Source organism: Hyla sarda, chromosome 6 (genome assembly GCF_029499605.1).
Source record: "Hyla sarda isolate aHylSar1 chromosome 6, aHylSar1.hap1, whole genome shotgun sequence".
Lineage (NCBI taxonomy): Eukaryota > Metazoa > Chordata > Amphibia > Anura > Hylidae > Hyla > Hyla sarda.
Genome location: NC_079194.1, coordinates 52540983 through 52568126, shown reverse-complemented (window position 1 = coordinate 52568126; position 27144 = coordinate 52540983). Strand labels below are relative to the sequence as shown.

The following is a 27144-nucleotide window of genomic DNA, read 5'->3' as shown; positions in this document are numbered from 1 at the left end:
AGAGCACAGAGGAGTGCTATCAGACAGGAGAGAGAGAGAGCACAGAGGAGTGCTATCAGACAGGAGAGAGAGAGCACAGAGGAGTGCTATCAGACAGGAGAGAGAGAGCACAGAGGAGTGCTATCAGACAGGAGAGAGAGAGCACAGAGGAGTGCTATCAGACAGGAGAGAGAGAGCACAGAGGAGTGCTATCAGACAGGAGAGAGAGAGCACAGAGGAGTGCTATCAGACAGGAGAGAGAGAGCACAGAGGAGTGCTATCAGACAGGAGAGAGAGAGCACAGAGGAGTGCTATCAGACAGGAGAGAGAGAGCACAGAGGAGTGCTATCAGACAGGAGAGAGAGAGCACAGAGGAGTGCTATCAGACAGGAGAGAGAGAGCACAGAGGAGTGCTATCAGACAGGAGAGAGAGAGCACAGAGGAGTGCTATCAGACAGGAGAGAGAGCACAGAGGAGTGCTATCAGACAGGAGAGAGAGCACAGAGGAGTGCTATCAGACAGGAGAGAGAGCACAGAGGAGTGCTATCAGACAGGAGAGAGCACAGAGGAGTCCTATCAGACAGGAGAGAGCACAGAGGAGTACTAGCCCACACTCACTTACTGAACTGAACTCCATGCCTGTGCTTCAGCTTGGAAAAAGCCATGATTTCAATAAAAAGGAGATAACATTTTCTTATGACTTATATTAGAAAGGTTAATGTTTTGCCAAGATGTACAACATAGAATTTTTTTTATCTGACAGTGCCCATTTAAATGATGTGAATACGTTACTACACAAACTGGACAATATGCATAGTATAGAAATGAAACTATTATTGTCTTTCAGATATTACAGAAAAGATAGGAGGGGAGGGCAAGTCATTGTGATATACGGTATATCTAGTTTACAAAACAAGTGACATCTACAACACAAATTCCAGGAATTGCGCTTTTTGAGACTATTGTTGCCATAAAATCTCACACTAGAATCCAACGTTTTTGTTATATGTTCTAAAAATACCAATAAAAAAAATAAAAAATAATCATACATATGATCAGAACTACTAATTTCAGAGGTATGTACAGTGAGTGCCCAGCATAAGTATTCACCCCCCTTGGACTTTTTCCCAGTTTTACTAGTTACAAACTGGAATTCAAATAGACTTACTATTTGATCAACAGAACAAGAATAGTACTTGAAAAGTGCTAAGTAGGAAGCCTATTGGGCTGAATTTGTGCAAGGGGGCGTGAATTCCCACGCCCCCCGGCACCTACAGGCGGGGCCATGCAGGGGGCACCACTATAAAACACCCCCGCAACATACAGGCGGGGCGTACGTGGTTTCCAGCTACGCTCCCAACCCTCCCTTATTTCTATCAATTCACCATAGGGTATGCCCTCTATAGGCGTGCCCTCATACGCGGTTATGGGCACAACTCAACCGCTTCGTCAGTCATTCTTATTTATATAGGTACAGAGGTTTGTATGTAGGTGCAGTCTTAAGTACAGAACAACTCAGTCCGCTTGGTAAGTCAATGTATGGTTTGCTTAGTGGTGTATTCAGCGCATGCTACCACACGCTCGAATGGAAGCCCTGAGCACAAATACATTTTATTGCTAAAAACATCATCAGGAACAGAATAGCTGACATCTGTTGGATGTATAAGTATTCACTGGACCTGGTAGAACCAAGTTCCGCTGCAATTACAGCTGAAAGTCTTTTGGGGTCTGTCTCTAACAGCTTTGCACATCTAGAGATTAAAATTTGTCTATTCTTCTTGGCTAAAGAGCTGAAGCTCAGTCAGACTGGATGGAGAATTGCATGAGCAGCAATTTTTAAGTTTTGCCAGATTCAGGTCTAGGCCATTTTAGGAAATGCTTTGATCTAAACTATTCCATTGTAGCTCTAGCTGTATGTTTAGGGCCATTGTCCTGCTGAAAGAGAAGCTTCCCCACAGCATAATGTTACCACCACCATGTGTTACTGTGGTGAACTCCGGGTCATGGGCAGTGTAGGGCTTCTGCCATACAAAGCATTTTGTGACCAAAAAGTTAACTTTTGGTCTCATCTGACCAGAGCACCTTCTTACACAGGTTTCCTGTGTCTCCCATATGGCTTATGGCAAACACAAAATGAAAATTCTTGTGGAGTACATGACTAATAGTTGTCCTTGATAGATTCTCCCACCTCAGGTGTTGAACTCTGCGGTTCCTCCAGAGTTACTATGGGCTTCTTGATTGAGTCTATGATTCATTTTCTCCTTTCCCGCCTTGTCAGTTTGGGTGGATGGCCTTATCTTAGTAGGTTTGCAGTTGTCATTCTTTCCATTTTATAATGATGGATTTTATGATTTTCCGCGAGATGTTCAAAGCCTGGGATATATGTAATTTTTTTTTTTTTTTAAATAACCTCCTAACCTCGTATTTTTCCACAACTTTATCCCCAAACTGTTTGGCGAGCTCCTTGGTCTTCATGCTGCTGTTTGTTAAGTAATGCTCTCTAACAAACTCTGAGGCCTTCACAGAAGAGGTGTGTTTGTGCTGAGCTTAAAGTGCAGACATGTTGACCTAAATATGTGACTTGCAAATGTGACTTGTGAAAGCAATTGGTCACAACAAACCTTTGTTAGGGGTTTCCTAGTAAAAAGCGTGAATACATATACACTCAACACTTTTCCGATTTTTATTTATAAATACATTTTGTAAATGTAATTTTCCCTCATTTCCAAATGATGTACTATTTTGTGTTGATCAATTCGATAAAATCGTAATTAAATAAACTTGAATCCATAGTATTACCATGACAAAATGTAGAAAAGTTCAAGAGGTGAATACTCATGCAAGGCAGCATAAACTTTGCATATACTTTTTATTTAATGCACTTTGTCCTTGGTAGTTCTGTTTTCTGTGTTGGTAGTTTACCATACATGTTGTTCCCATACCTTCCAGTATGTGCATTCTCACTAGCTCTGAGCGCTCCGGCCGACACCTGATCTTACGCTTCAAATAGTCCTCAGTCTGGAAAGCAGAAAAATAAATCAAACCTAGTAGAATGGGGAAGTAAAACCAACAGCTGGTATAACAAATGTTTTGGTTTAGTATTTTTTAGGATATGTCCCTTTACATAAGAGCAAAGCTGCCTGATTGGCTGCCACCACACATGCCTGTCAGTGTCTTCCTCCTCTCTCCCCACAGAGAACACATGAACACCCAGCCAAGCTAAGTGTGCATGTATATGGTGGAGTCAGGACGTGAATAAGCTTTGAAGGCTTAGGAGCACTCAAAAGCCATGTTCACACGGCAGAATTTCCGCAATGCCGCACAAACATAATAAGACTGGACTTAAATTTTTGCGGAATGCGGAATTCCCAAATGGGACAACGGAACCCCATTGAACATAATGTGCAGTAAATTCCAGGAAAAATTTCAGGCGGAATTCCGCATGGAAATTCATCCGTGTGAACATGGTCAAAGTCTCTGTTCACATTTGCATTGAAAGCTCTATCCCAAATTCACATTCGCTTTTCTTTCCCTCCAAATGATGAACACAATTATAAATCCAGACAGACCGAACTACAAATCAAGGCTGCTGGTAGTAAATTTCATATGATGGTTTAGGCATTATGTCATGGCTTCTGTTGTAAATAGAAGCATTTACAACATAGATGTGACTAGAATTACTGAGGAACCGACATCTCCTTGTATCCTTGACAAATTCAACTCAATCAATCAAATCATATCACTGCAAATAATGACATTAAAAAGTTACCCCCTTATCTACAGAATAGAGGATAACTAGCTGATCTGTGGAGTGGTCCGATCACTGGGACCCCACTGATTACAAGAATGGCGGTCAATAGTCCCACAAGTGAATGAAGTAGCAGCACACATATTCACCCACTGCTAAATTCTATGAGACATCAAAGATTGTTCAGCACTTGGCAACATTTAGAAGTCCCACAGAGAATTAATGGGGCAGTGATTAAAGGGGTATTCTAGGCCAAAACTTTTTTTTTTCAACTGGCTCCAGAAGGATAAACAGATTTGTAAATTACTTCTATTAAAAAATCTTAATCCTTCCAATAGTTATTAGCTTCTGAAGTTGAGTTTTCTGTCTAACTGCTCTCTGATGACTCACGTCCCGGGAGCTGTGCAGTTCCTATGGGGATATTCTCCCATCATGCACAGCTCCCAGGACGTGACATCATCATTGAGCAGTTAGACAGAAAACTTCAGAAGCTAATAACTATTGGAAGGATTAAGACTTTTTAATAGAAGTAATTTACAAATCTGTTTAACTTTCCGGAGCCAGTTGATATATATAAAAAAAGGTTTTGCCTGGAATACACCTTTAAGCATGTGTGCTGCTACGCCATTCACAAGGGGGGCGGGGAGGGAGACAATTGACCCCCATTCTCAGGATTGGTGGGACTTTGGAGGTCAGACCCCACCAAATCAGCTAGATTTCACCTTTACTGTGGATAGGGCATAGCCCCTTTAATAGAGTCAGCTTTTTATTCTCATTGTTGGAAGTTAAAGGAGAAATCCGGCAAAAATAAATGTATCCTCTACCCACAGGATAGGAAACAAGTAGCTGATCACGGGGTCACCAAGCACTGGGACCCCCCGCGATTACCGGGACAGGACCCGGCGCTCAGTAAGGAAGACCACCAGAGTACAGCACTTGAGCATCATCGATGCTCTCATAGAAATTAATGGAGCGCGTGCTGTCTACTGGCAGACAACACCCGCTCCTCACAGAGAGCCGGGTCCCATCCCGGAGATAGCGGGGGGTCCCAGCGGTCAGACCCCCCCCCCCCCCCAAGAATAGCTACTTATCCCCTATCCTGTGATAAGGTTACTTTTGCCGGAGCTCTCCATTTAAAGTAAACATTCCCAGTGGAATACAAGCGGTCTCCCACTGATCCCAATGAGACACAGCTGCTCAGTTCTGACACAATGGAAGTTCCATTGCAGAACTTCCAAGAGGTATTCAATTCTGCTGAAAGAATGGATGTTCACTTTTTGGCAGAATCCTCTCAGAATATCCTATTAGTAAACACTATTAGTAAACAGGGCTTTGAATTTCAGGGTTAATTTCGGCAGCAAACTGTGCAAGATTAGTGACTATTCCAGGCGGCATGAATCCAAAGAGGAAATTTTTTTGTGGAATTTCCTCAATGTGAACATTGAGATTTCATTGCTGCAGCCTTCCTTTGTCTTTACTGGATTGTGCTGAACTGTGTGCACTGCTAAAATCTAACATGTTCATTCCTTTGTGGAATACAGGGCGGAACTGCATTTCTGTCTTTTCAAAGGTGCCCTAGAGTTAGAAAAGAGATTATGAGCAACTATCAGAGCTAGCAAAAAGAAGAAATATGAATGCCCCTATCAGATACTAACAACTAATGCTCTACACTAGATGTGTGCAGGTGAGGAAGTAAGTAAGTGACTATCTCGGCATATGGGGAGGGGGATTTTATTTTTTGTTTTTTTTTAAAGAAATCATGCGTGTGAAGGGAAAAGGACTATTGGATCAAAAAGACGAGTTTACAAGGGACAGGCAATACACTTGTGCACTCTATGCACTCTGTAAAACAGTGGTCTCAAACTATGGCCCTCCAAAACTGTGGCTTTGCAAAACTTCAACTTCCAGCATCTGTATAGCCATTGCTATAAAACATTAGATGTAAGCTGTAGGAATAGATCTCAGTCAATCTATATACTGTATCCCTGAAGCATGCAGCAAATGGCTTGAGTGCCTAGCAGCCAGTATGGCAGAGGTACACGTCATTATCGGCTTGCGGCTGATGAGAAAGGAAGGCTCTTATTTACACCCATTACCCCAGGGATTTCGCGGCTGAATATATATACTTGACTGGCCTTATGCAAATTCAACTTTGTTTTTATAATAAAAAAATTATAGCATCTGCAAATGGTATGGTTACAGAAGTGACTGAGCTTGTCATTGACACACAAGCATCTATTCTTTCCTATACATTTTCTGCTATCCATAGTCTTCTAAGGTTATGTTCCCACTCAGTTCTTCATATTTTCAGCCATTTTTTGCACATAGCTACCGTATGTTCCCACAAAGGTTTTTTTCAGCAGTTTTATTTCCTTTTGGTCTGTTTTTCAGCGGTTTACAGTTCAAAAGACGGCCAACAATCAGAGTGTGAACACAGACTGTAACATGATCCCTCAGTGAAATGATCCATCTGTGGATAGAATTTTAGCTGACTTAAGCCCACTCTATAACCCTTGACCACAGCGTATCTGACCCATAGTGTGCCTCCAGCTGTTGCCCCCCACCCCGCTCGCAGCGGCAATCCGTCACTCTGAGCAGTAATACAGGGGCCGGCGAGTCGCTGAGTGCACTCTCAGTGTACTCAGACAACACATGCGTGCGGCGACTCGTAGGCCTCTGTGTGGCTGCTCGGAGCGGCAGATTGCCGCTGCAAGCAGGCCAGGGGGCAGGCTGAGGCAGGGGTGGCAACAGCTGGAGGCACACTATGGGTTGGGTCACCGGCGAATCCACAGCGTATTTTAATCGTTACGTGTGACACTACCCTAACAACTACAATACATACACGCATTGTGTCATGTGGGCATTAACAGTGTAACCGAACCAATACAAGTAAAGTTTTATTCTACTGCTTTAGGGACACCGTCTCACAGTATTATATTTGATTCTGGGGTAACAAACAACAGTCTTCAATCCTTCAGAAACAGGATATAAACTTCCCTGTGGGGAAGTGCATGTGAACAGACAAAGTATTCAATATCGAAACAAATCTGGCACTCACCCAGTGTCTGTAATTATTTCAATATTAATGCGTCCATTGTTGCGGCAACACTTCTGCTTAGCTCTACAGAGCTACTAAAAAGTTACCACAATTGATGAATGCTGCACCCACCGACAACCTGGCAAAATTTTCCATAGATGCACGAAGACTAACCACCACCAATAGCTTTTCTTTATACAAATATGAAAAGAAGTTGGAGGAAAGATTAAGGATTTCCAAAAAGTCTACATCCTATTTATTTGTTGCTCCTTACCCGTGCTCGCTCCAAACTCTTTCTCTGCTCATGGAAAGATGCCGGACTCTTCAATGCTGAAACAAAATGGTAAAAGTTTCAAATACAGTGTTATAAGTATTGTATGCAAGTGCTGTTGCTACAGAAATCTACACATCTTTCCATAATAAGAACTTATTACCTATATCTCGGATAAGTGAGAAGTGTTCAATTGGAAAAGGGCCAACCAGTGTGACCCTGAGCATTAAAATGGGGGACAAGTGTACCTTCACGTGAATGGACAGTCGGATATGCGCAGTGCCACTACACTTAGCTATCTTATTCAGACAAACAGAGTTAAAGGGTTTTCTGGCCACAGCATACTGATTGTCTATCCTCAGGAGATTGGTCACCAATATGGGATTGGTGGGGATCCAACAGCAGCACCCCACTAATCAGATGTTTGCCCAAGCTGTGGCTCTGACATAGAGAAACAGAGCCACGGGGAGCAGACAACTCCATTCTCTGTCTAGTGGCCACACATAGCAACTGGGTTGCAGTAACCCAACACGACCACTACACGATGGAAGGAGCTGTCGGCTTTCTACTCTGTTTACTATGTATACATGTGCTGTGGTCCTGGCAAACCGCTGATCAGTGGTGTGCAGAGTGTTAGACCCCAACAGATGCTGATCCTCAATATAGACCACCTATGAAAAAGTCCTGGAAACCACCTTTAAAAGAATACCTATCATTTTTAACAACTTTTGAAATATCAAGCTTTGACCAACACAGGTTCAGGTCAAAAGGGGCAGAAGAGATCAGCTTAGTTTTATGTTCCTTTGTTTTAGCGATCAAAACAATGTTTGCTATTACATTTTGTCTTCTTACACATCATGCACCAAAATCACATACAAATACCTATTAAAGATTTTCACAATGCTTGGACAATTTTTGCTAGGCAATAGTAATAAAATATAAATATTTATTTAATTTAATGTGTTCATTATAACAACTAAACTATTTCTACAGTACAAAGATCAAAATCCAGAAACTTCTATACATTAGTGTCCAATAAAATTCTGCAGGCAATAAACACATAGTAATACAGAGTAGCAACCATACACCTGCAGGACACCCAGGAAAGAAGGAAATTACATTGTTTCCCCCTACTTTATGACCATTACAAACACTCAAAACTTATTTTCCTTAAAAAGGTATTTTCAGACGGGTTGCAGGATACGTTGTAAACAAAATAAAAGTAAGAAGGTAAAAGTAAACTAGCTTTTGAGATTAAAACATTTTCAGATTTTCCACCTTACAGAACATAACATGAAAATGTACTTACTGGAAATGTAAGTCCAGTGGTGATATTACAAGTGACTACAGTGCACCACAGGAATTTTTTCTAAATTATCTTCATTTTCGATTCTAGGTCTATAGGCTTTAAACAAGGCACCTTTCACCCCCCCCCCCCCCGGTCTGCAGAATCCATGTCCAGTATAATGTGATACTATGACACTGGGTCTCAGGCTGGAATACGGATTTTGCACAGCTATGACAGTGCTGCACAATAGACAATTGTTATATCACCACTGGAGTTACACTTTAATTTAAAGGAGGGAGGGGGGGTTAAGTTTATAAAGTTGGACTCACGTGGCATTATTCCTTGGTTCACCAGCTCCTCCCGTGTCCTCCTCTGTTGAAGCTTCAGCTGCAACACTATAGGAAAGAACAGAACTTTAAGTTCTACCATCACCTCATTGTTTTCTCCTGTTAGTACTACTGGAGGAGCCCTCCCCACCCTCTCAAATAGCAGAAGTGGATCTGATCACAGCAGCGTTGCAGCTTCCGTCATCTTCATTGCTGGAGGAAGTTACTTGTGGTATTTTAGTGCAAGATAAACAGATATACAGACACAATATAGAATTGCTCTTCAACCGGTTAAGATAAAATGTATTTCTGAAGAGTGAGTAGAATTATTTTTTAAGCCTTTTAGTGTAAATTAAAAATGTAAAATAAAAGCTTATGACTTCGTCGGATGCTTTCTAATACTTGAGGTTACCAAGCCTGCAGTTAGAATACTACAAGGTTATGACAAAACTTCCTGTTCTGTTTGGGCGGCAAGAAAAAAAAAAAAATGTATAAGAATAGGTATGTCTATAAACTTAATGTATTCTGTCAGAGAAAAGCAGGGGAACTATTTTATTTAATCTTTTAAATACTTGGCTAAATACATAATTTCCATAGAGTTTGTATGGAGCAGGAACAGCATGCATGTCTAAGACCCTGTTTGCTTTCCGTACGGTAAGGGTTTATTCAAGCTTTCATTATTCTGGACCCATATCATTTCTGATTTTATTAGGGATGCGTTAAAGTTTTGGCGTCCTAAATGTTTAGAAAAAAAAAACTAAAGGCCGAAAATAAACCTCTCCTCTTCCACATCACCAGTACAGAGAGAAAATACTTTCCCAATTTGTGCTACTGCCGGCCCTTATGCATTGTAGGTAGTTGTCACTGCCTGCTGGGAGTTGTAGTTCTGCACCAGCTACAGAGACATAGGTTGCAGATCATTGCTTTATAGTACAACACTTCTGCTATTTGAGTTGTAGTTCTAATACAATACAATACAATTATATAAGAAAAAAAAAAAGTGTATGGGGAATAGTAATTTTTGGTTAAGCCAGTGAATTTTCATTTTTGATTCAGACTTTTTCGTTTTGGTGCACAAATAGACTTTATTCAATGAAAGGTTGCCAATAAAGCTGTCATTTTAAGTGATTTTGCAGAATAGGCTGCCCTGTGTGTACATGAGGAGCAGCACTATTTCTGCCCTGCTCTGCAGACTTTTAATATAGTGTTCCTTGTGTAATTGGCAGACATTTTCCCATTCCCTTGCTTTGAAAATTATGAACATAAATATGTTTAAAATGCAATAAAAATAAATAAATAAAAAAATGGCCTCATGGTGGCTCTGTTCTCTTCCCTGCCACAAAAATACAGTGAGTTTGGTCTCCTCCCGGACTGGCAGGAGTCGGAACTCAGGAAGGGCTTCTCTGCACTGAGCTTGATTGACAGCTGCATTGAGCCTGGCTGAAAGCTGCAAAGAGCCTCACTGAAACATGCATAGAGAATAACTGAAACCTATATAGAGCCTCACTGAAACATGCATAGAGAATAACTGAAACATATATAGAGCCTCACTGAAACATGCACAGAGCCTGAGGTCTTCTATTCATCACAGCACTGCAACCATGTGAGGGCGGAAGTGGTCCATCAGCAGGCTTCAGTGATGTCATGCCTGCTGGGAAACGCCCACTTTCTCCTGCTGGGAGATTGCACTATGTGTGCATAAAGTTATGATACATCAGGAGGGGAGCCCTAAGAAATACCTTGTCCGCTACACTTCTGTATATAATCTTTATTGAAATAAAAGGTTTATAGAAAATTACAACTAAACCTTTGTACAATTCATATATATATATATATATATATATATATATATATATATATATATATATATATATATATATATATATATATATCTCTCTATCTATCTCTATCTCGGTGAAGCGCTTTTTTATTTTATTTTTTAAAGCTCCTGACCAGGGAATCCACGCTTCTATCCGCTTCTTTTCTGCACCCGCACCGTGTCCCGACGGTACCGACGGCCAGCAGCTCCCGAAACCAGTTTGTGAGAAACCAAAAAGAAATCTCTTAACAGTGTTGTGCCTGCATGCGCAACACAAAGGTGAGCAGTTTCATCTTTCCTTAGGTGTTCTGTAACCAGCCAGTAACCGCACTATCAGCGCCATCTCTGTCTTTATTTTCTCCAATAGTAAGAAAAGGGCATATATTTGTTTACATGTATTTGAGGTACAAGCAATATAACCGTAGAAGGGACAAAATGTAGGGAGTGAAAGATAAATCTTGCTACCCAAGAGTTATAGTACACACACACAGAGATATAAAAGGTCAGGTTTAGGTAGATTAATTAATGAAGAAAATACAAGGAGTTCAATTTCAGAAAGATTTTTAGAAGTTTTAGACAGCAGAGATACAGTCCATGATATTTTGTAGTAGTGCAGGGGCAATATCGCAGGAAGAGGTATAGAGCAGAGTCACTGTGTTGAATTTAAAAAAGCATGTTTCATTTTGCATAGTTTCCATGTCTGTATTTATTCTGTTTTTATTAGATACAGAATGCAGAACATTCAGGGAAGAAGGAATTAGGCCTAGAAGTGAAACTCTGTAACCCTGTTTAACAAACATTGGTCTTATAAAAGTGGCATTCCCATCTCCAAAATAGAATGACAAGCTGATCATTGTGGGGGGTCCAACCACTGGACCCCCACTGATCACAGAGGAAATTTGTACCACCGAATGAATGGAGCACAGAGTGTGCATAGCCAGTGCTCTATCCATTCTCTACCTGAACATTGCTGGGAGTTGGGGTTTTGCTATGTGACTATTATGGTGAGCTTGTGACTACTGGGGGGAGGGAGCTTCAAGACATGTGTAAGGCAGAGTAATGTTTTTAACCGGGTACCATTGATAGCACCTCGCATAGACCTAGTCAAGAGTTGTCCATTAATGCAACGTGTATACTATATAGAAATACACATTAAAAATATAATCTTACCATTTAAAGTGAATCGGTCAGCTGTATTTGCTGCTAAGATCTGCAGACATAATTGGATAGGTGTTAGGATATAGAAGCAAGATGTACCTTTCCTGGGGCTGATGGAGGTTGACAACCTTAATAACTTATCCTTTAGCAGAGTGTCAAGATGGAGGGGCCAGGCTGCTCAAGTGCTACAGCCCGGCCCCCTCTTGCCTTTCAGCCCTTCATTGACTAATGTACACAGCTCTGTTTGTCTATGAAGGAGGGGCTGGGAGGTGAAGGCAAGCTAAGAGGCATGCCAGGCTGCGGCACTTAAGCTCAGGTCCACCTCCTCGACACTTGGCTAAGAAATAAAAAGGAGATTTTACGAGGTTAAGAACCACAATTAGCTCTAGAAAAGGTACATCTTGCTTTTATACCTCAGTAGTTATCCAATGGTTGTCTGCAGCTCATAGCAGCAAATACAGCTGACAGATTCCCTTAAACAGAATTATACAAACTACTAATTGTAAAGTCTATAAGTTACCATTTTTCCGTTCACTGAGTGGAGGACTTTGGGGCCGGAATGCAGCCGCCAGCATCTCACATCCTGGCTGTAAAGTGAGTTCCTGCAGATCATTGGCGATTGCCTCACTCTTTGGACTAGGAGTGGAGGGACCTTCCATCATTAGCGATTCATCTTCCTTCTTGTGTCCTCCCCCTCCATGTCCACCATCTGATGAGGGGGGAGGCATCAGGCCAGAAAGGCTGAAAAAATCCACCCTGTTTTATATGACTTGTACCTGCAAATAAAAGATGTACAGATTTACTGATATTGTCCTAATGATCACTTCAAACCAACAAGTGTTTTACCACCAGCAAAGTAACCTTTAACCTGAACCTTCATTTATAACCATACAATTTCAGTCATTTCTTTGGGCAAGCATACGGTACTCATGCATAAGAGATTGTATGAGAGACACACTTTTCTAATATTACTGAAGTGTGCACCTTAAAAAGAACCAAGCAGGAGAGTTTTACCATATACTGTATAATGCTTGGAAACGTGGTATTATATATATATATATATATATATATATATATATATATATATATATATATATATATATATATGGTAAAATATTTATAATAATTATTTCCAGGGGATGTTTTTGACCCAAAGGACGGTGAATATTTGAAGTTATAAAGTCCTCCCCGGCCACTCCATAAGTAGCTCCCTGGGCAGGAAGTTATACTTACATAGTCCCGTCACTCCAGCTGAAGTGACGCCCCCTCTGCTTGATTGACAGCTTGGAGCAGAGCGATGACACAGGGCATCAACGTGTCCCTAGCAACCGGACCTGGTAAGTATAACTCCCCACCCTGGGGACTACTTACGGGGCAGCTGGGGGGGGGGGGGGGGAGGGGGGAGACTTTATAACTTCCCCAGGGATGGAGAGGATAAAGATTTTTACCAGATATATTGCATTACCAAGAGCTATATATAGTAAAATCTACTGCTTTGTTAGCTTTAATCCTGTCTGTAAACTTTAAATACAATATTTCAAAAAAGTAAAGTGAAAGTTCCACAAACCAACCAGGAGCACATGGCTACACGATCACTTATTCATCATGGGGTCACACTAACATAAGGTAAGTGCTGATGTAAAGAGAAGTTGTTCTCCACTCCTGGCCCAATGCTTTACAAGAAAAGCAATTCAGCACCATAGGCGTTAAAGATTCATTGGGTAGACAAGATTCATGACAAGATATACGCTGTTTACAGAGCTAAAATGTTACAGAAAATGACAAAGTATGGCAGAAACTCAACATAGCCCATAATTAGCAATGTGGTCCTCTATTAGTGCTGTTGGTGCCCGCTATGTGACAGATCATCCTCCTGTTATTTTCATCTCTCGCTGCAATGATCAGTAAAACAATGAAAATAAATATTGATTGGTATGCGCTGCTGGAGAAAATGTGTGGTTATTCACAGAATAACCTGTTCCTGTAGGGGAAAGGAATGAACCAATGCTAACACTTAAATATGAAGCAGGTGTGTGGAATAATACTGAAGACTGGAGGCTTGCTGGATCTAACACATAAAAAAGGGATAATTATAAAACAGTCTTTTGGTTCCTGCTCTGTGTGCTTAAATATGTGATGCTAAAATGATACTCTCGTACCCGACACAACTCTGCGTCAGCTGAGTGTGTTCGCAATGTCCGTGTAGCTTGTTGCTATGGGAGATGTCTATTCAAATAGATGGCTTATTGCATGGTGTGCATGTTTCTAAGAGACAAAATAAAAATAAAAAAAACATAGGTAGCTTTGCAATGTGCTCAGATTAGTCAGAGATCCTGAACTTGTGATTAAAAAGGTTACGTGCTTCAAGCCAAGGAACGGAACCTATGTTCAGAAGTTACATTGATAGTGAATAGTAGTAACACTGATTACCGGTCACTGGCGGTATGTGCGGTCCTCGGATCCTGGTGATTTCCTTGCGCTGTTGTTCCGACTCTGTGTCCGTGGAGTTTCTTCCTGGGGTGCAGCGGGAGATTGCCCCGGCCGGTGGCGTCTCAACTAAGCTGCTGTGCAGTTTGACAGCAAAGTGAGGAGTAGTGACGTCACTACGGCGGTCCTATGGTCCACAATACCCTCGATTAATTTCGGAAACTTAGGGTGGTTTCCTTCATCTGGAGGAAACCGCCCTAAGTTTCCAAAACTAGTCAAGGGTATTGTGGACCATAGGAGCTGCCGTAGTGACGTCACTACTCCTCACTTAGCTTTCAAACTGCACAGCAGCTTGGTTGAGACGCCACCGGCCGGGGATATCTCCCACTGCACCTCAGGAGGAAACTCCACGGACACAGAGTCGGAACAACAGCGCAAGGAAATCACCAGGATCCGAGGACCGCACATACCGCCAGTGACCGGTAATCAGTGTTACTACTATTCACTATCAATGTAACGTCTGAACATAGGTTCCGCTTGAAGCACGTAACCTTTTTAAATCACAAGTTCAGGATCGCTGACTAATCTCTGAGCACATTGCACATAATCTCTGAGCACATTTTTTTATTTTGTCTCTTAGAAACATGCACACCATTTAAATGTTAGCATTGAATCATTCCTTTCCCCTACAGGAACGGGTATGCATCTCCTTTTTCTGTGAATAACCACACATTTTCTCCAGCAGCGCATACTAACTAATATTTATTTTGTATCCTTAGAATATTGCACAACATACGGGGACGTGTGCATGTTTTGGTTTTGCTGCAGCTAGAGATACACACTCCACTCTATCTATTCCAGCACTGGTGACATTCAGATATAAAACAATGAAAATATTTTAAATATTCATTTTGTTTAATAGCGCCATTGGCTCCAGAACACTGTACATAAGATAATGGTTAAACTACAGGGCATGGACAGGACACAGTAAATTACAGATGAATATAGAGGGCCCGGCCTGTGAGGGCTTACAATCTACAAGGGGAAGAGAGGGAAACAGATGGTCTCCTGTGAGCATCTAGGGAAGCAGCCATCCATAGGGTAAGTGCCCATTCATACTACCGAATCTCTGCATGGAAAGATGGCGGGCAGAGACTGCATGGGCAGCAGCTACTGGCAGAACAAGACGGCGCTAAGATAGCTCGGTATGTGCAGTCTCCATCGATAGTAATGCATTTCCTAGTGGTTTCCCCCAAAAAATGAACATGTTCATTCATGTTGAGTTTTAGAAGGCAGGAGAAAATAAGGGAGATACAGAAGACAGATTGGCCCTTATTTACTATCACCAAACCGACAGCATTTGTCGGGTTTATGTTGTCGCAGATTGTCTGCGCCATGTTGCAACACTAATTCCCGAACCACCCGACTCGGCTTGCTGAAAAGCCGAAAAAGGGGCGTTTCCCGACCAAAACCTTACTTTCACACAGATTTACCAATTTTTCCGACAACATTACTCGGGTTTTGTCCTTTTTTTTCCCCCCGACAGCTGCAAGCTGTTGTAAAAAACATGTTTACGTTTGTACAAAGTAGTTTTTTATGTTAAGAGATATATATATTTGCCCACTGCACAGCGCAAACATATGCCCCCAGCTGCGCATGTATATACAGTATATATGCCCCCGGCACAGCGCAATCATATGCCCCCAGCTGCGCATGTATATACAGTATATATGCCCCCGGCACAGCGCAAACATATGCCCCCAGCAGCGCATGCATATACAGTATATATGCCCCCGGCACAGCGCAAACATATGCCCCCAGCAGCGCGCATATTATATTATATATATATATATACACACATATATATATATATATATATATACATATATATATATATATACATATATATACATATACATATACATATATATATACCACCCGCACAGCGCAAACATATGCCCCCGGCGCATCTACAATCCTCAGCAAACACCTCAGCTGCCCCATCGCCTCCCCCATCCCCGGTGTCATAATTACCTGTTCCCCTGGCCCGCGCTTCTTCTGGCTCCGGCGCTGTGGCTGTGCGCTGCGATGCACAATGCCGAGCCACAGCCACAGCGCCGGAGCCAGAAGAAGCGCGGGCCAGGGGAACAGGTAATTATAACACCGGGGATGGGGGAGGCGATGGGGCAGCTGAGGTGTTTGCTGAAGATTGTGTATAGAAGCAAAGTGGGGACCAGATACGGCTATATGTCTGCTCCCCACTTCACTTCTATACACATATGCCTCTGAAGCGCTATGATTGACAAGCGGAGCATTAGCAGAGCATCGAGCAGCGACTTCCCAGAGTGATGCTCTGCTAATAAAATGCTTGTCCTTGATAGCGCTTGAGGCATATGTATATAGATGCGCCGGGGGGCATACATACATGCGCTGCTGGGGGCATATGTTTGCGCTGTGCGGGGGGGGGGGGGGGGTATATATATATATATATATATATATATATATACACACACACATGCACTACTGGGATCATATGATTGCGCTGTGCCGGGGGCATATATAAAATTTACCGCGTGACACAATTTCTAACCCGTGCGACACAATCAGTGTGACACATTAGTAAATCAGGGAGAAAAATACAGGGAGTAAATGAAGAAACACTCAGAGATAAACCTGACACTCTTAGTAAATGAGGGCCATTGTGTTGGATCGTGGATTGCAGACCAGATCCGGACCAGACAGGTAGACGTGAGTGTCATCACCATAAAAGTGATACTTTAAGCAATGGGATTATATGATATGTCCAAAACCAAAAGTACAGATGGAGAAGAGTAGCAGCCCTGGTAAAGAGCTTTAGAGGACTCCAACAGTGAGAAGGAAAGGTGAGTGTGAGTGAGACACTGAATGCATGGTTGGTGAGGTATGAGGAGAACTAGGGAGAGGGACAAATTTGTGATGCAAAGGAATGAGAGAGTTTGTAGCAGGAGGGAGTGGTTGACTGTGTCAAAGGCAGAAGGAAGGTGAAGGTGCACAGAACATTATTGTGAGGCACTGACAGTCAGCAAATCATTGACCCTTTTGTTAAAGGAAATCTGTCGGTACAGACAGGTAGCACAGGTGACACTGATGACAACCACACTTGATCCCGTTTCTCATCTATCTTCTTCTGTATCTTCTGTTCCGAAGCCAACTTGGGGCATGGGCGGAACTTTGTGAAGTCCTTTTAGGACCACATCTGGTTTTGTTGCCAGACAAAGCTGTGGTCTGTCACGGTTTTTAGTCCAGCAATAAAACGGATATGGTTAAAAAAAATTAGCTGACCAGAGTCAATATGGTAATCTGTCCGGATCGTTCAAATCAATGGGATGCGGCGTGGGTCCAATGGGGAAACGGCACCATTTAAGTCTTCTGAAAATAGCACAGCTTAAAAGACTTTAATGGAGATGTACTTAAAGGGGTACTCCACTGGTTTGCCATGGGGATTTGTTTGCCATGGGAGCTGTCAGCAGAGTGCACTGTGGTCAGACAGAAAGGAAATCCAAAAAGAAAAGAACTTCCTGTGGAGCAAATAGCAGCTGATAAGTACTGGAAGGATTAAGATTTTTAAATAGAAGTAATTTACAAATCTGTAACTTTCTGGCACCAATTGATTAAAACATTTTTTTTTCCAGTGGAGTATCCCTTTAAGTCATAAATGCCTAAAATCGTAAACCCCTTTAAAACGGGAATATTCTGAGTTTTAAACTTATTAAGTATCCCAGCATAGGCCAAGTGAATTGTGCTCCGTTTCAGTCTAAAAATAAATAAATAAAATAAAGGGAACACTAAGATAACACATCCTACATCTGAATTAATGAACTAATCGTATGAAATACTTTCGTCTTTACATATGTGCCGACAACAAAGTCACACAAAACTTATCAATGGAAATCAAATGTATCAACCCATGGAGGTCTGGATATGGAGTCACACTCAAAATCACAGTGGAAAACCACACTACAGGCTGATCCAACTTTATGTAATGTCCTTAAAACAAGTCACAATGAGGCTCCGTAGTGTGTGTGGCCTCCACGTGCCTGTATGACCTCCCTACAACACCTGGGCATTCTCCTGATGAGGTGGCGGATGGTCTCCTGAGGGATGTCCTCCCAGACCTGGACTAAAGCATCCACCAACTCCTGGACAGTCTGTGGTGCAACGTGGATGGAGCGAGACATGATGTCCCAGATGTGCTCAATAGGTTCAGGTCTGGGGAACGGGTGGGCCAGTCCATAGCATCAATGCCTTCCTCTTGCAGGAACTGCTGACACACTCCAGCCACATGAGGTCTAGCATTCTCTTGCATTAGGAGGAACCCAGGGCCAACCGCACCAGCATATGGTCTCACAAGGGGTCTGAGGATCTCATCTCGGTACCTAATGGCAGTCAGGCTACCTCTGGCAAGCACATGGAGGACTGTGCGGCCCCCCCAAAGAAATGCCACCCCACACCATTACTGACTCACCGCCAAACTGGTCATGCTGGAGGATGTTGCCGGCAGCAGAACGTTCTCCACTGCGTCTCCAGACTCTGTCACGTCTGCCAAATGTGCTCAGTGTGAACCTGCTTTCATATGTGAATAGCACAGGGTGCCAATGCCAAACGTCCTGCACGGTGTTGAGCTGTAAGCACAACCCCCACCTGTGGATGTTGGGCCCTCATACCACCCTCATGGAGTCCGTTTCTGAACGTTTGAGTGGACACATGCACATTTGTGGCCTGTGGGAGGTCATTTTGCAGGGCTCTGGCAGTGCACCCCCTTGTACAAAGGTGGAGGCATCGATTCTGCTGCTGGGTTGTGCCCTCCTATGGCCTCCTCCACGCCTTCTGTCATATTTTTTGTAGGCCCCCAAAAAAATGAATCACTATGTTTAATAGCATGATGTCGGCCATTTTGTGTATGTTCTAAATAGACCACAATGTATTCTAAGTTCTCCTATTCAAGTGCCCGTCTGGGAGTAGAATACTTGTTATCTCTTTAGATATTTATGGCTGTTTGGATAAGACAAGATAAGGGGGGGCTAGTTCATGACTCTACATCTATGAGAATCCAGGTTTTAATTACTTATATGTGTCATCCCGATTAAATTAAAATGGCTCCATACATCAAGTGTGGAATGTGGGTTTGAGACCAGTTATTGACAGTTAAACCTTTATGGTAATGATGCTAATTGCTTATGCAATATCACCTCCTAGTGTATGGGTAGTGGACATTACACCGACAGGAAAAGCATTATGGGTGATATGCTCAATGCATTCTGGGTATTATAGTGATGTCAGTAATTACCATATGTACACGCCCAACCTACATTCATTGGGGAATTCCAATTTAGGAGGGTGTGTCTAACTAATTAAAAAGTCTGGTAAACCACATGTTAGGAACTGTGGATTGTGAACTGTACTGGGCTGCAAAGAACACACAAAGACAAAGAGGTCTTCCACAGGAAAGAGGGCCAACCAGGTGGGAAAGCCATGTGAGATTCAAGCAGAAGAACTGATCACACGGTACCAGACCAATGGCTATCCATGAAGATCAGATGGACCGTTCAATTTTCCTAGGACTAGAAGCAAGGTTCTTACAGAGACTTTTGTAAGAGACACAAAAATGGTATTCCATTTAATTAAGACTAATTGGGATAATGTGGATGGAATTATACCATTTAGATTGGCGAATAAATTAAGTAATTAAATTAATTGATTATCTCCATATTGAGATTATAGTTTTAGGATATTGTGAGACTTCATTCTACCTGCAGAAGAATCAGGACTCAATCTATCAAAGTATTAAATAATTGCTTAGATATTAATAGATTTCATACTCGCCAAACTAAGTGTTATAAGCATATTTCCCACACAGGAAACTGGTTTCAAATTTTTCCTCCTAAAATATAGTCTAGTAAGATCATAAAACTCTGCTATTTGTCTTAATGTATTACCAAGATTATGTATATAAAAATAGTCCAGAGTGAGGTGGAAGTATTCTTCCATGTTTATATCCTTATAGATTTGCCCATTCTTGGAATCATGTGATTTGTAGTTAGTTAGAAGAGGCGGGGAGTGTATTTAGCATTCCATATTGATGTCTATGATTAGATATTGCCCATCTTAATATCATGAGGTTCCTCTGTATAGCGTGATATGTAACCTTTTTCTTATATGCTATTCCTAACCTAGTAGCTTTTGTTACTTACTATTCACATTTATTGTTCTACTATATGTAGTCAATTAACAAGCTTGTAATGTTTATATATAAAAATATATAATTGATATTCATTTGCATATATCATTGTGTTTATTACTCATGTTTATAATCTAATAACCAATAAATCTGCATACTTTTATAATACCTGTGTATTATTGTATATTGCAAAACTACATCTTTAACCCCTTAAGGACTCAGCCCATTTGGGCCTTAAAAGGAGTAGTCCGGCGCGCACTTTTCTTATTTTATCCGGTCCCGGCTGCAAAAAAAATAAAAAATAATTCTTGCCTGCCTACGTGCCCCCGGAGCTCCGGGACATCGCTGCGGCCGGTGATAGGCTGAAGCTCCGTGTGACATGCCGGGCTAACAGGAAGTAAGAAGCAAACAGCCCGGCGACCGAACACCTGTACCGGAGCTCCGGGGGCACGTAGGCAGGCAAGAAAACGTTTGTTTTTTCTTTTTTTTTTTGCAGCCCGAACCGGATAAAATAAGAAAAGTGCGCGCCGGACTACTCCTTTAAGGACTCAGACAATTTTATTTTTACGTTTTCGTTTTTCCTCCTCGCCTTCAAAAAATCATAACTCTTTTATATTTCCATCCACAGACGAGTATGAGGGCTTGTTTTCTGCGCGACCAGTTGTCCGTTGAAATGCCACCACTCACTTTGCCATAAAATATATGGCACAATCAAAAAAATACTATTTGTGTGGGGAAATTAAAAAGAAAACCACAATTTTGCTAATTTTTGAAGGTTGCGTTTTCACACTGTACAATTTACGCTAAAAATGACATGTGTTCTTTATTCTTTGGGTCAATATGATTAAAATGATACCCATGATAACATACTTTTCTATTACTGTTGCGCTTAAAAAAGCGTTTACGTTCACCGTACGGTATTATTATAGATACCATATATGTACCGTATATACTCGAGTATAAGCCGAGTTTTTCAGCACGATTTTTCGTGCTGAAAACACCCCCCTCGGCTTATACTCGAGTGAACTCCCCCACCCGCAGTGGTCTTCAACCTGCGGACTTCCAGAGGTTTCAAAACTACAACTCCCAGCAAGCCCGGGCAGCCATCGGCTGTCCGGGCTTGCTGGGAGTTGTAGTTTTGAAACCTCCGGAGGTCCGCAGGTTGAAGACCACTGCGGCCTTCAACATCATCCAGCCCCCTCTCACCCCCTTTAGTTCTGAGTACTCACCTCCGCTCGGCGCTGGTCCGGTCCTGCAGGGCTGTCCGGTGAGGAGGTGGTCCGGTAAGGAGGTGGTCCGGTGGGATAGTGGTTCCGGGCTGCTATCTTCACCGGGGAGGCCTCTTCTAAGCGCTTCGGGCCCGGCCTCAGAATAGTCACGTTGCCTTGACAACGACGCAGATGCGTCATTGTCAAGGCAACGGCTCTATTCCGGGCCGGAAGCGCGGAGAAGAGGCGCCCCCGGTGAAGATAGCAGCCCGGACCACCTCCTCACCGGACCACCTCCTTACCGGACAGCCCTGCAGGACCGGACCAGCGCCGAGCGGAGGTGAGTACTCAGAACTAAAGGGGGTGAGAGGGGGCTGGATGATGTTGAAGGCCGCAGTGGTCTTCAACCTGCGGACCTCCGGAGGTTTCAAAACTACAACTCCCAGCAAGCCCGGACAGCCGATGGCTGCCCGGGCTTGCTGGGAGTTGAGGTTTTGAAACCTCTGGAGGTCCGCATGTTGAAGGCCGCAGTGGTCTTCAACCTGCGGACCTCCGGAGGTTTCAAAACTACAACTCCCAGCAAGCCCGGACAGCCGATGGCTGCCCGGGCTTGCTGGGAGTTGTAGTTTTGAAACCTCTGGAGGTCCGCATGTTGAAGGCCGCAGTGGTCTTCAACCTGCGGACCTCCGGAGGTTTCAAAACTACAACTCCCAGCAAGCCCGGACAGCCGATGGCTGCCCGGGCTTGCTGGGAGTTGTAGTTTTGAAACCTCTGGAGGTCCGCAGGTTGAAGACCACTGAGGGCGAATGATGAGAAGAGGATGATGAAGGGGGGGGGGGGGTGTGGGGATGATGAAGGGGGGTGGGGATGATGAAGGGGGGGGGTGTGTGGGATGATTACAAGGGGATGATGAAGGGGGGGATGTGTGGGATGATAAGGGGATGTGTGGGATGATGACAAGGGGATGATGAAGGGGGGATGTGTGGGATGATAAGGGGATGTGTGGGATGATGACAAGGGGATGATGAAGGGGGGATGTGTGGGATAAGGGGATGTGTGGGATGATGACAAGGGGATGATGAAGGGGGGATGTGTGGGATGATAAGGGGATGTGTGGGATGATGACAAGGGGATGATGAAGGGGGGATGTGTGGGATGATGACAAGGGGATGATGAAGGGGGGATGTGTGGGATAAGGGGATGTGTGGGATGATGACAAGGGGATGATGAAGGGGGGATGTGTGGGATGATGACAAGGGGATGATGAAGGGGGGATGTGTGGGATGATAAGGGGATGTGTGGGATGATGACAAGGGGATGATGAAGGGGGGATGTGTGGGATGATAAGGGGATGTGTGGGATGATGACAAGGGGATGATGAAGGGGGGGATGTGTGGGATGATGACAAGGGGATGATGAGGATGTTAATGACGGGTCTGGATGATGACAGGGGGGGATGAGGTATTTCCCACCCTAGGTTTATACTCGAGTCAATAACTTTTCCTGGGATTTTGGGTTGAAATTAGGGGTCTCGGCTTATACTCGGGTCGGCTTATACTCGAGTATATACGGTATATAAAAAATTTCTTTTATATATTTTTTATTTATTTTTTTTTACACTTTTTGGGGGTGAAATAGGGAAAATGGGACAATTTACATTTTTATTAGGGGAGGGGTTTTTCAAATATTTTTTTTTTTTACTTTTTTAACTTTTATTTTTACACTTTAATAGTCCCCATAGGGGACTATTTATAGCAAACATTCGATTGCTAATACTGTTCAGTGCTATGAATAGCATTGATCAGTATTATCGGTCATCTTCTGCTCTGGTCTGCTCAAACGCAGACCAGAGCAGAAGACCCGTGGATGGCAGCGGAGGCAGGTGGGGGGACCTCCAGCTGCCATGCTGGACGATCGGATTGACGCTACAGCGCTGCGGGCGATTCGATCATCCATTCAAAGTACCGCGATGCTGCAGATGCCGTGATCTGTATTGATCACAGCATCTGAGGGGTTAATGGCGGACATCCGCGCGACCGTGGATGTCTACCATTACGGGTGGGTCCCTGGCTGCTATCAGCAGCTGGGACCTGCCACGCATGACGCGAGCATCGCTCCGATGCACGCAGTTATGCAGAGGACGTTAATGTACGTCCTGGTGCGTTAAGTACCAGCTCACCAGGATGTAGATTTAAGTCCTGCATTGTTAAGGGGTTAAGTGTTAAGGTCATCCCGTCATAAAAAGACCTTGTTGATATCTGAGGAAATCGTCGGACTCAGATGTGAATTGTATTGATTGGCTTTGTCTACAATTCACCAGGTCATAATTATGATATTTTTGATGATTTTCAAAAAATTTTAATTTTTCATTAATTAATAATTAATAAATTATTTTTATGACCATAATTCATAATGGAGTTCTTACCGCACGACACTCCTGATGTACTGGTCTGTCTCCTGGTAGCACCTCCATGCTCTGGACACTATGCTGACAGACACTGCAAACCTTCTTGCCACAGCTCGCACTGAGGTGCCATCCTGAATGAGCTCCACTACCTGAGCTACTTGTGTGGGTTGTAGACTCAGTATCATGCCACCACTAGAGTGAAAGCACCGCCAGCATTAAAAAGTGACCAAAACATCAGCCAGGAAACATAGCAACTGAGAAGAGGTATGTGGTCATCACTTCCTGCAGAACCACTCCTTTACTGGGGGTGTCTTGCTAATTGCCTATAATTTCCACCTGTTGTCTGTTCCATTTGCACAACAGCATGTGAAATTGATTGTCAATCAGTGTTGCTTCCTGAGTGGACAGTGTGATTTCACAGAAGTGTCATTGACTTGGAGTTACATTGTGTTGTTTAACCTCTTAAAGGGGTACTCCCATGCCTGTCTTTTTTTGCCTATGTAAAGTGTATGTTATGTGTATGTATGGGTTAGTATTTAAATTAAAAAACATTAGATATTTTTTACTTACTGTTAGTTGTGGGCGGAAGTCTTGTAGTTTCGGCTCTGTCCTGTGAGTCTTGAACACGTGTTCCTTCCCGTTCGGCAGCCATGTCTTGCTCGTGATGTCATGATTTCCCAGGTGGCTCTGTTGTCTTCCGGCCTCGGTTGGGCGTTCCTGTTGCCACCCCTCAGTTAATTATTCTAATTTTATTCCGTGTCTGTTCCTCCTGTTTTTGTTTTGCTTCTCTCGCTCTTCCAATTACTCGTTGTCTTATGCGCGTGCGCAGTGTTCTGCCGCAGGGTACTTTTGGGAGTTCCTGTGACGTAGTTCCGCCGTGGAATTCAGCGTCCATAGCAACACTCTCTGTAAGCTATGCGCATGCGCCTTTCGTAACTGAAAACACTAAGCAGCGGTCACATGATGTCATCACATGACCACAGCAAGGACACGTGGCCAGTCAGCAGACAAAAATAAACCAATGAAGCAATGGGGCGTTAAAACAAGGAGAAAAAGACAAACAATGGGTGGAATAAGTAAATTAGGAGGCCGAAACAAGGGCGGATACAACAAAAAACTGGTAAAGAAAGAAAAAAAACGCCCAGTAAATGACGTCTGCAGCCGCAAAGACATGATGGGAAACGTAGTTTGACTAAAACACTGAACAGGAAGAAGGCAATAAAAAGAAGCACACAGGACACTAAGACAACTGATGAAAAAAGAGGCACAAACAAATCGCAACAAAAGGTAAACAAACTACAAAACGACCAAACAACAATAGGGATCTACCGATATCGTTTTTTTTAGGGCCGATACCGATAATCTGTGGAGGTTAGGGCCGATAGCCGATAACTTATACCGATATTCCGGTATAAGTTATCGGCTATTTATCCCCCCGCGACACCACTGCAGATCATTGATTTAAAGCGGGCGCTTTAAATCAATGCACTGCAGTGGCTTTTGCGGTGCCATAGGCCGCCGCCACCCGCTTCTCTCCCCCTGCCTGTCCAGGGGCCCTGAGTCCTATCACCGCCACCGCTCCCCCCACTGCCGCACCGTACTGCGCCGCGACCGCGCCCCCCCGCACCGCAACCGACCCGCCGCACCACCCCGGCCCCATTGCCTCCCCCATCCCCGGTTTTATAATTACCTGTTCCCGGGACCCACTCTACATCTGGCTCCGGTGGCGTCCTCCTGAGCTGTCACTGTGCGCACTGGCGGTGACGTCACGTCACTCGTCATTGCGCACAGCGTAACGCAGGACGCAGCACGAGCCAGAAGTAGCGTGGGCCCTGGGAACAGGTAATTATAAAACCGGGGATGGGGGAGGCAATGGGGCCTGGGCGGTGCAACGCGGTGGGTCGGGTGGTCGCGGTGTGGGCGGGGCATTATCGGCAAGGTAATTGCAGATACCGATAATGCCCAAAATCGTGATTATCGGCCAATAATATCGGCCAAACCGATAATTGGTCGATCCCTAAACAACAACAAATTCACCTAAAAAAAAATAAAAAGATAGTAAAGGAGTACCCCTATAAGGACACAGGGCGTACCTGTACGCCCCGGTCCCGGTATATAACGCGGGGTCATACCGGGTCGGTCCCGGCAGCTAATGATAGCCGGGACCCTGGGCTAATAGCGCGCGGCCGATCCTTGTGCCGCGCGCTAATAACCCTTTAGAATGAAAATGGAAGTAAAAGCTTCCCGGCAGCTCAGTCGGGCTAATCGCAATGTCCCGGTCAGATAGCACGCGAGCGGAGCTCCTCTTGACTGTCTCCGTCGCGTCCGATCAGCGATTGATTGCTCCAAGCCTGGCTTTGCAGTGATCATTGTAAAAGATCAGTGTGTGCAGTGTTATAGCCCCCTAGGGGAGCTATAACACTGCAAAAAATAAAAATAAGTGAAAAAAAAAGTTAATAAAAGGTAATTTAACCCTTTCCCTAATAAAAGTTTGAACCACCCCCCTTTCCCATTAAAAAAAAAAAAAAGTCTGATAAATACAAATATGGTACCGATAAAACCTTCAGATCACGGCGCAAAAAATGAGCCCTTATACCAGCCCGTACGCGGAAAAATAAATAAAGTTATAGGGGTCCGAAGATGAGAATTTTTAACGTATACATTTTCCTGCATGTAGTTGTGAGTTTTTTTCAGAAGCAAGACAAAATCAAACATATATGTAGGGTATCATTTTAACCTTATGGACCTACAGAAGATAAAAGGTGTCATTTTTACCGAAAAATTTACTGCGTAGAAACGGAAGCCCCCAAAAGTTACAAAATGGCATTTTTTCTTACATTTTGTCGCACAATGAATTTTTTTTCCATTTCGCCATGGATTTTTTTGGTAAAATGACTACTGTCACCGGCTTGGTGGTGCAAAAAAATAAGCCATAATATGGAATTTTACGTGCAAAATTGAAAGGGTTATGATTTTTAGAAGGTGATGAGGAAAAAAATGAAAACGCAAAAAAGCTGTGTCCTTAAGGTGTTAAATGTTCCCTTTATTTTTTTGAGCAGTGTATATACACACACACACACACATATATTATATATATATATATATATATATATATATATATATATATATATATGGAGCGTGAACAATATATAGAGTGAACAAAAATGCAGAAATCAATCTGTGGTGCTTATTGGGGTACTCCGGGGAACTTAACACATAGCAGGTCCTTTCCTTCTCACCGTCTATTTATTTGTCTAAA

The 27144-nt window shown here is 43.3% G+C and overlaps 1 protein-coding gene across 3 annotated transcripts in view; it reads right to left on the bottom strand.

Annotated features, from left to right (window-relative positions):
* Positions 1 to 27144, bottom strand: part of MRTFA (myocardin related transcription factor A) — a 76846-nt gene that overhangs the window by 39130 nt on the left and 10572 nt on the right. For all 3 annotated transcript variants that reach the window (XR_008844832.1, XM_056523715.1, XM_056523714.1), the window contains exons 2-5: positions 12147 to 12402; positions 8653 to 8718; positions 7039 to 7094; positions 2922 to 2997 (exon numbers count right to left, since the gene is read on the bottom strand). Coding sequence is in view for 2 of the 3 variants with exons in the window: in XM_056523715.1 (XP_056379690.1) it covers positions 2922 to 2997; positions 7039 to 7094; positions 8653 to 8718; positions 12147 to 12354 (406 nt within the window). In the remaining variant the exon portion in view is untranslated. The remainder of the gene's footprint in view (positions 1 to 2921; positions 2998 to 7038; positions 7095 to 8652; positions 8719 to 12146; positions 12403 to 27144) is intronic.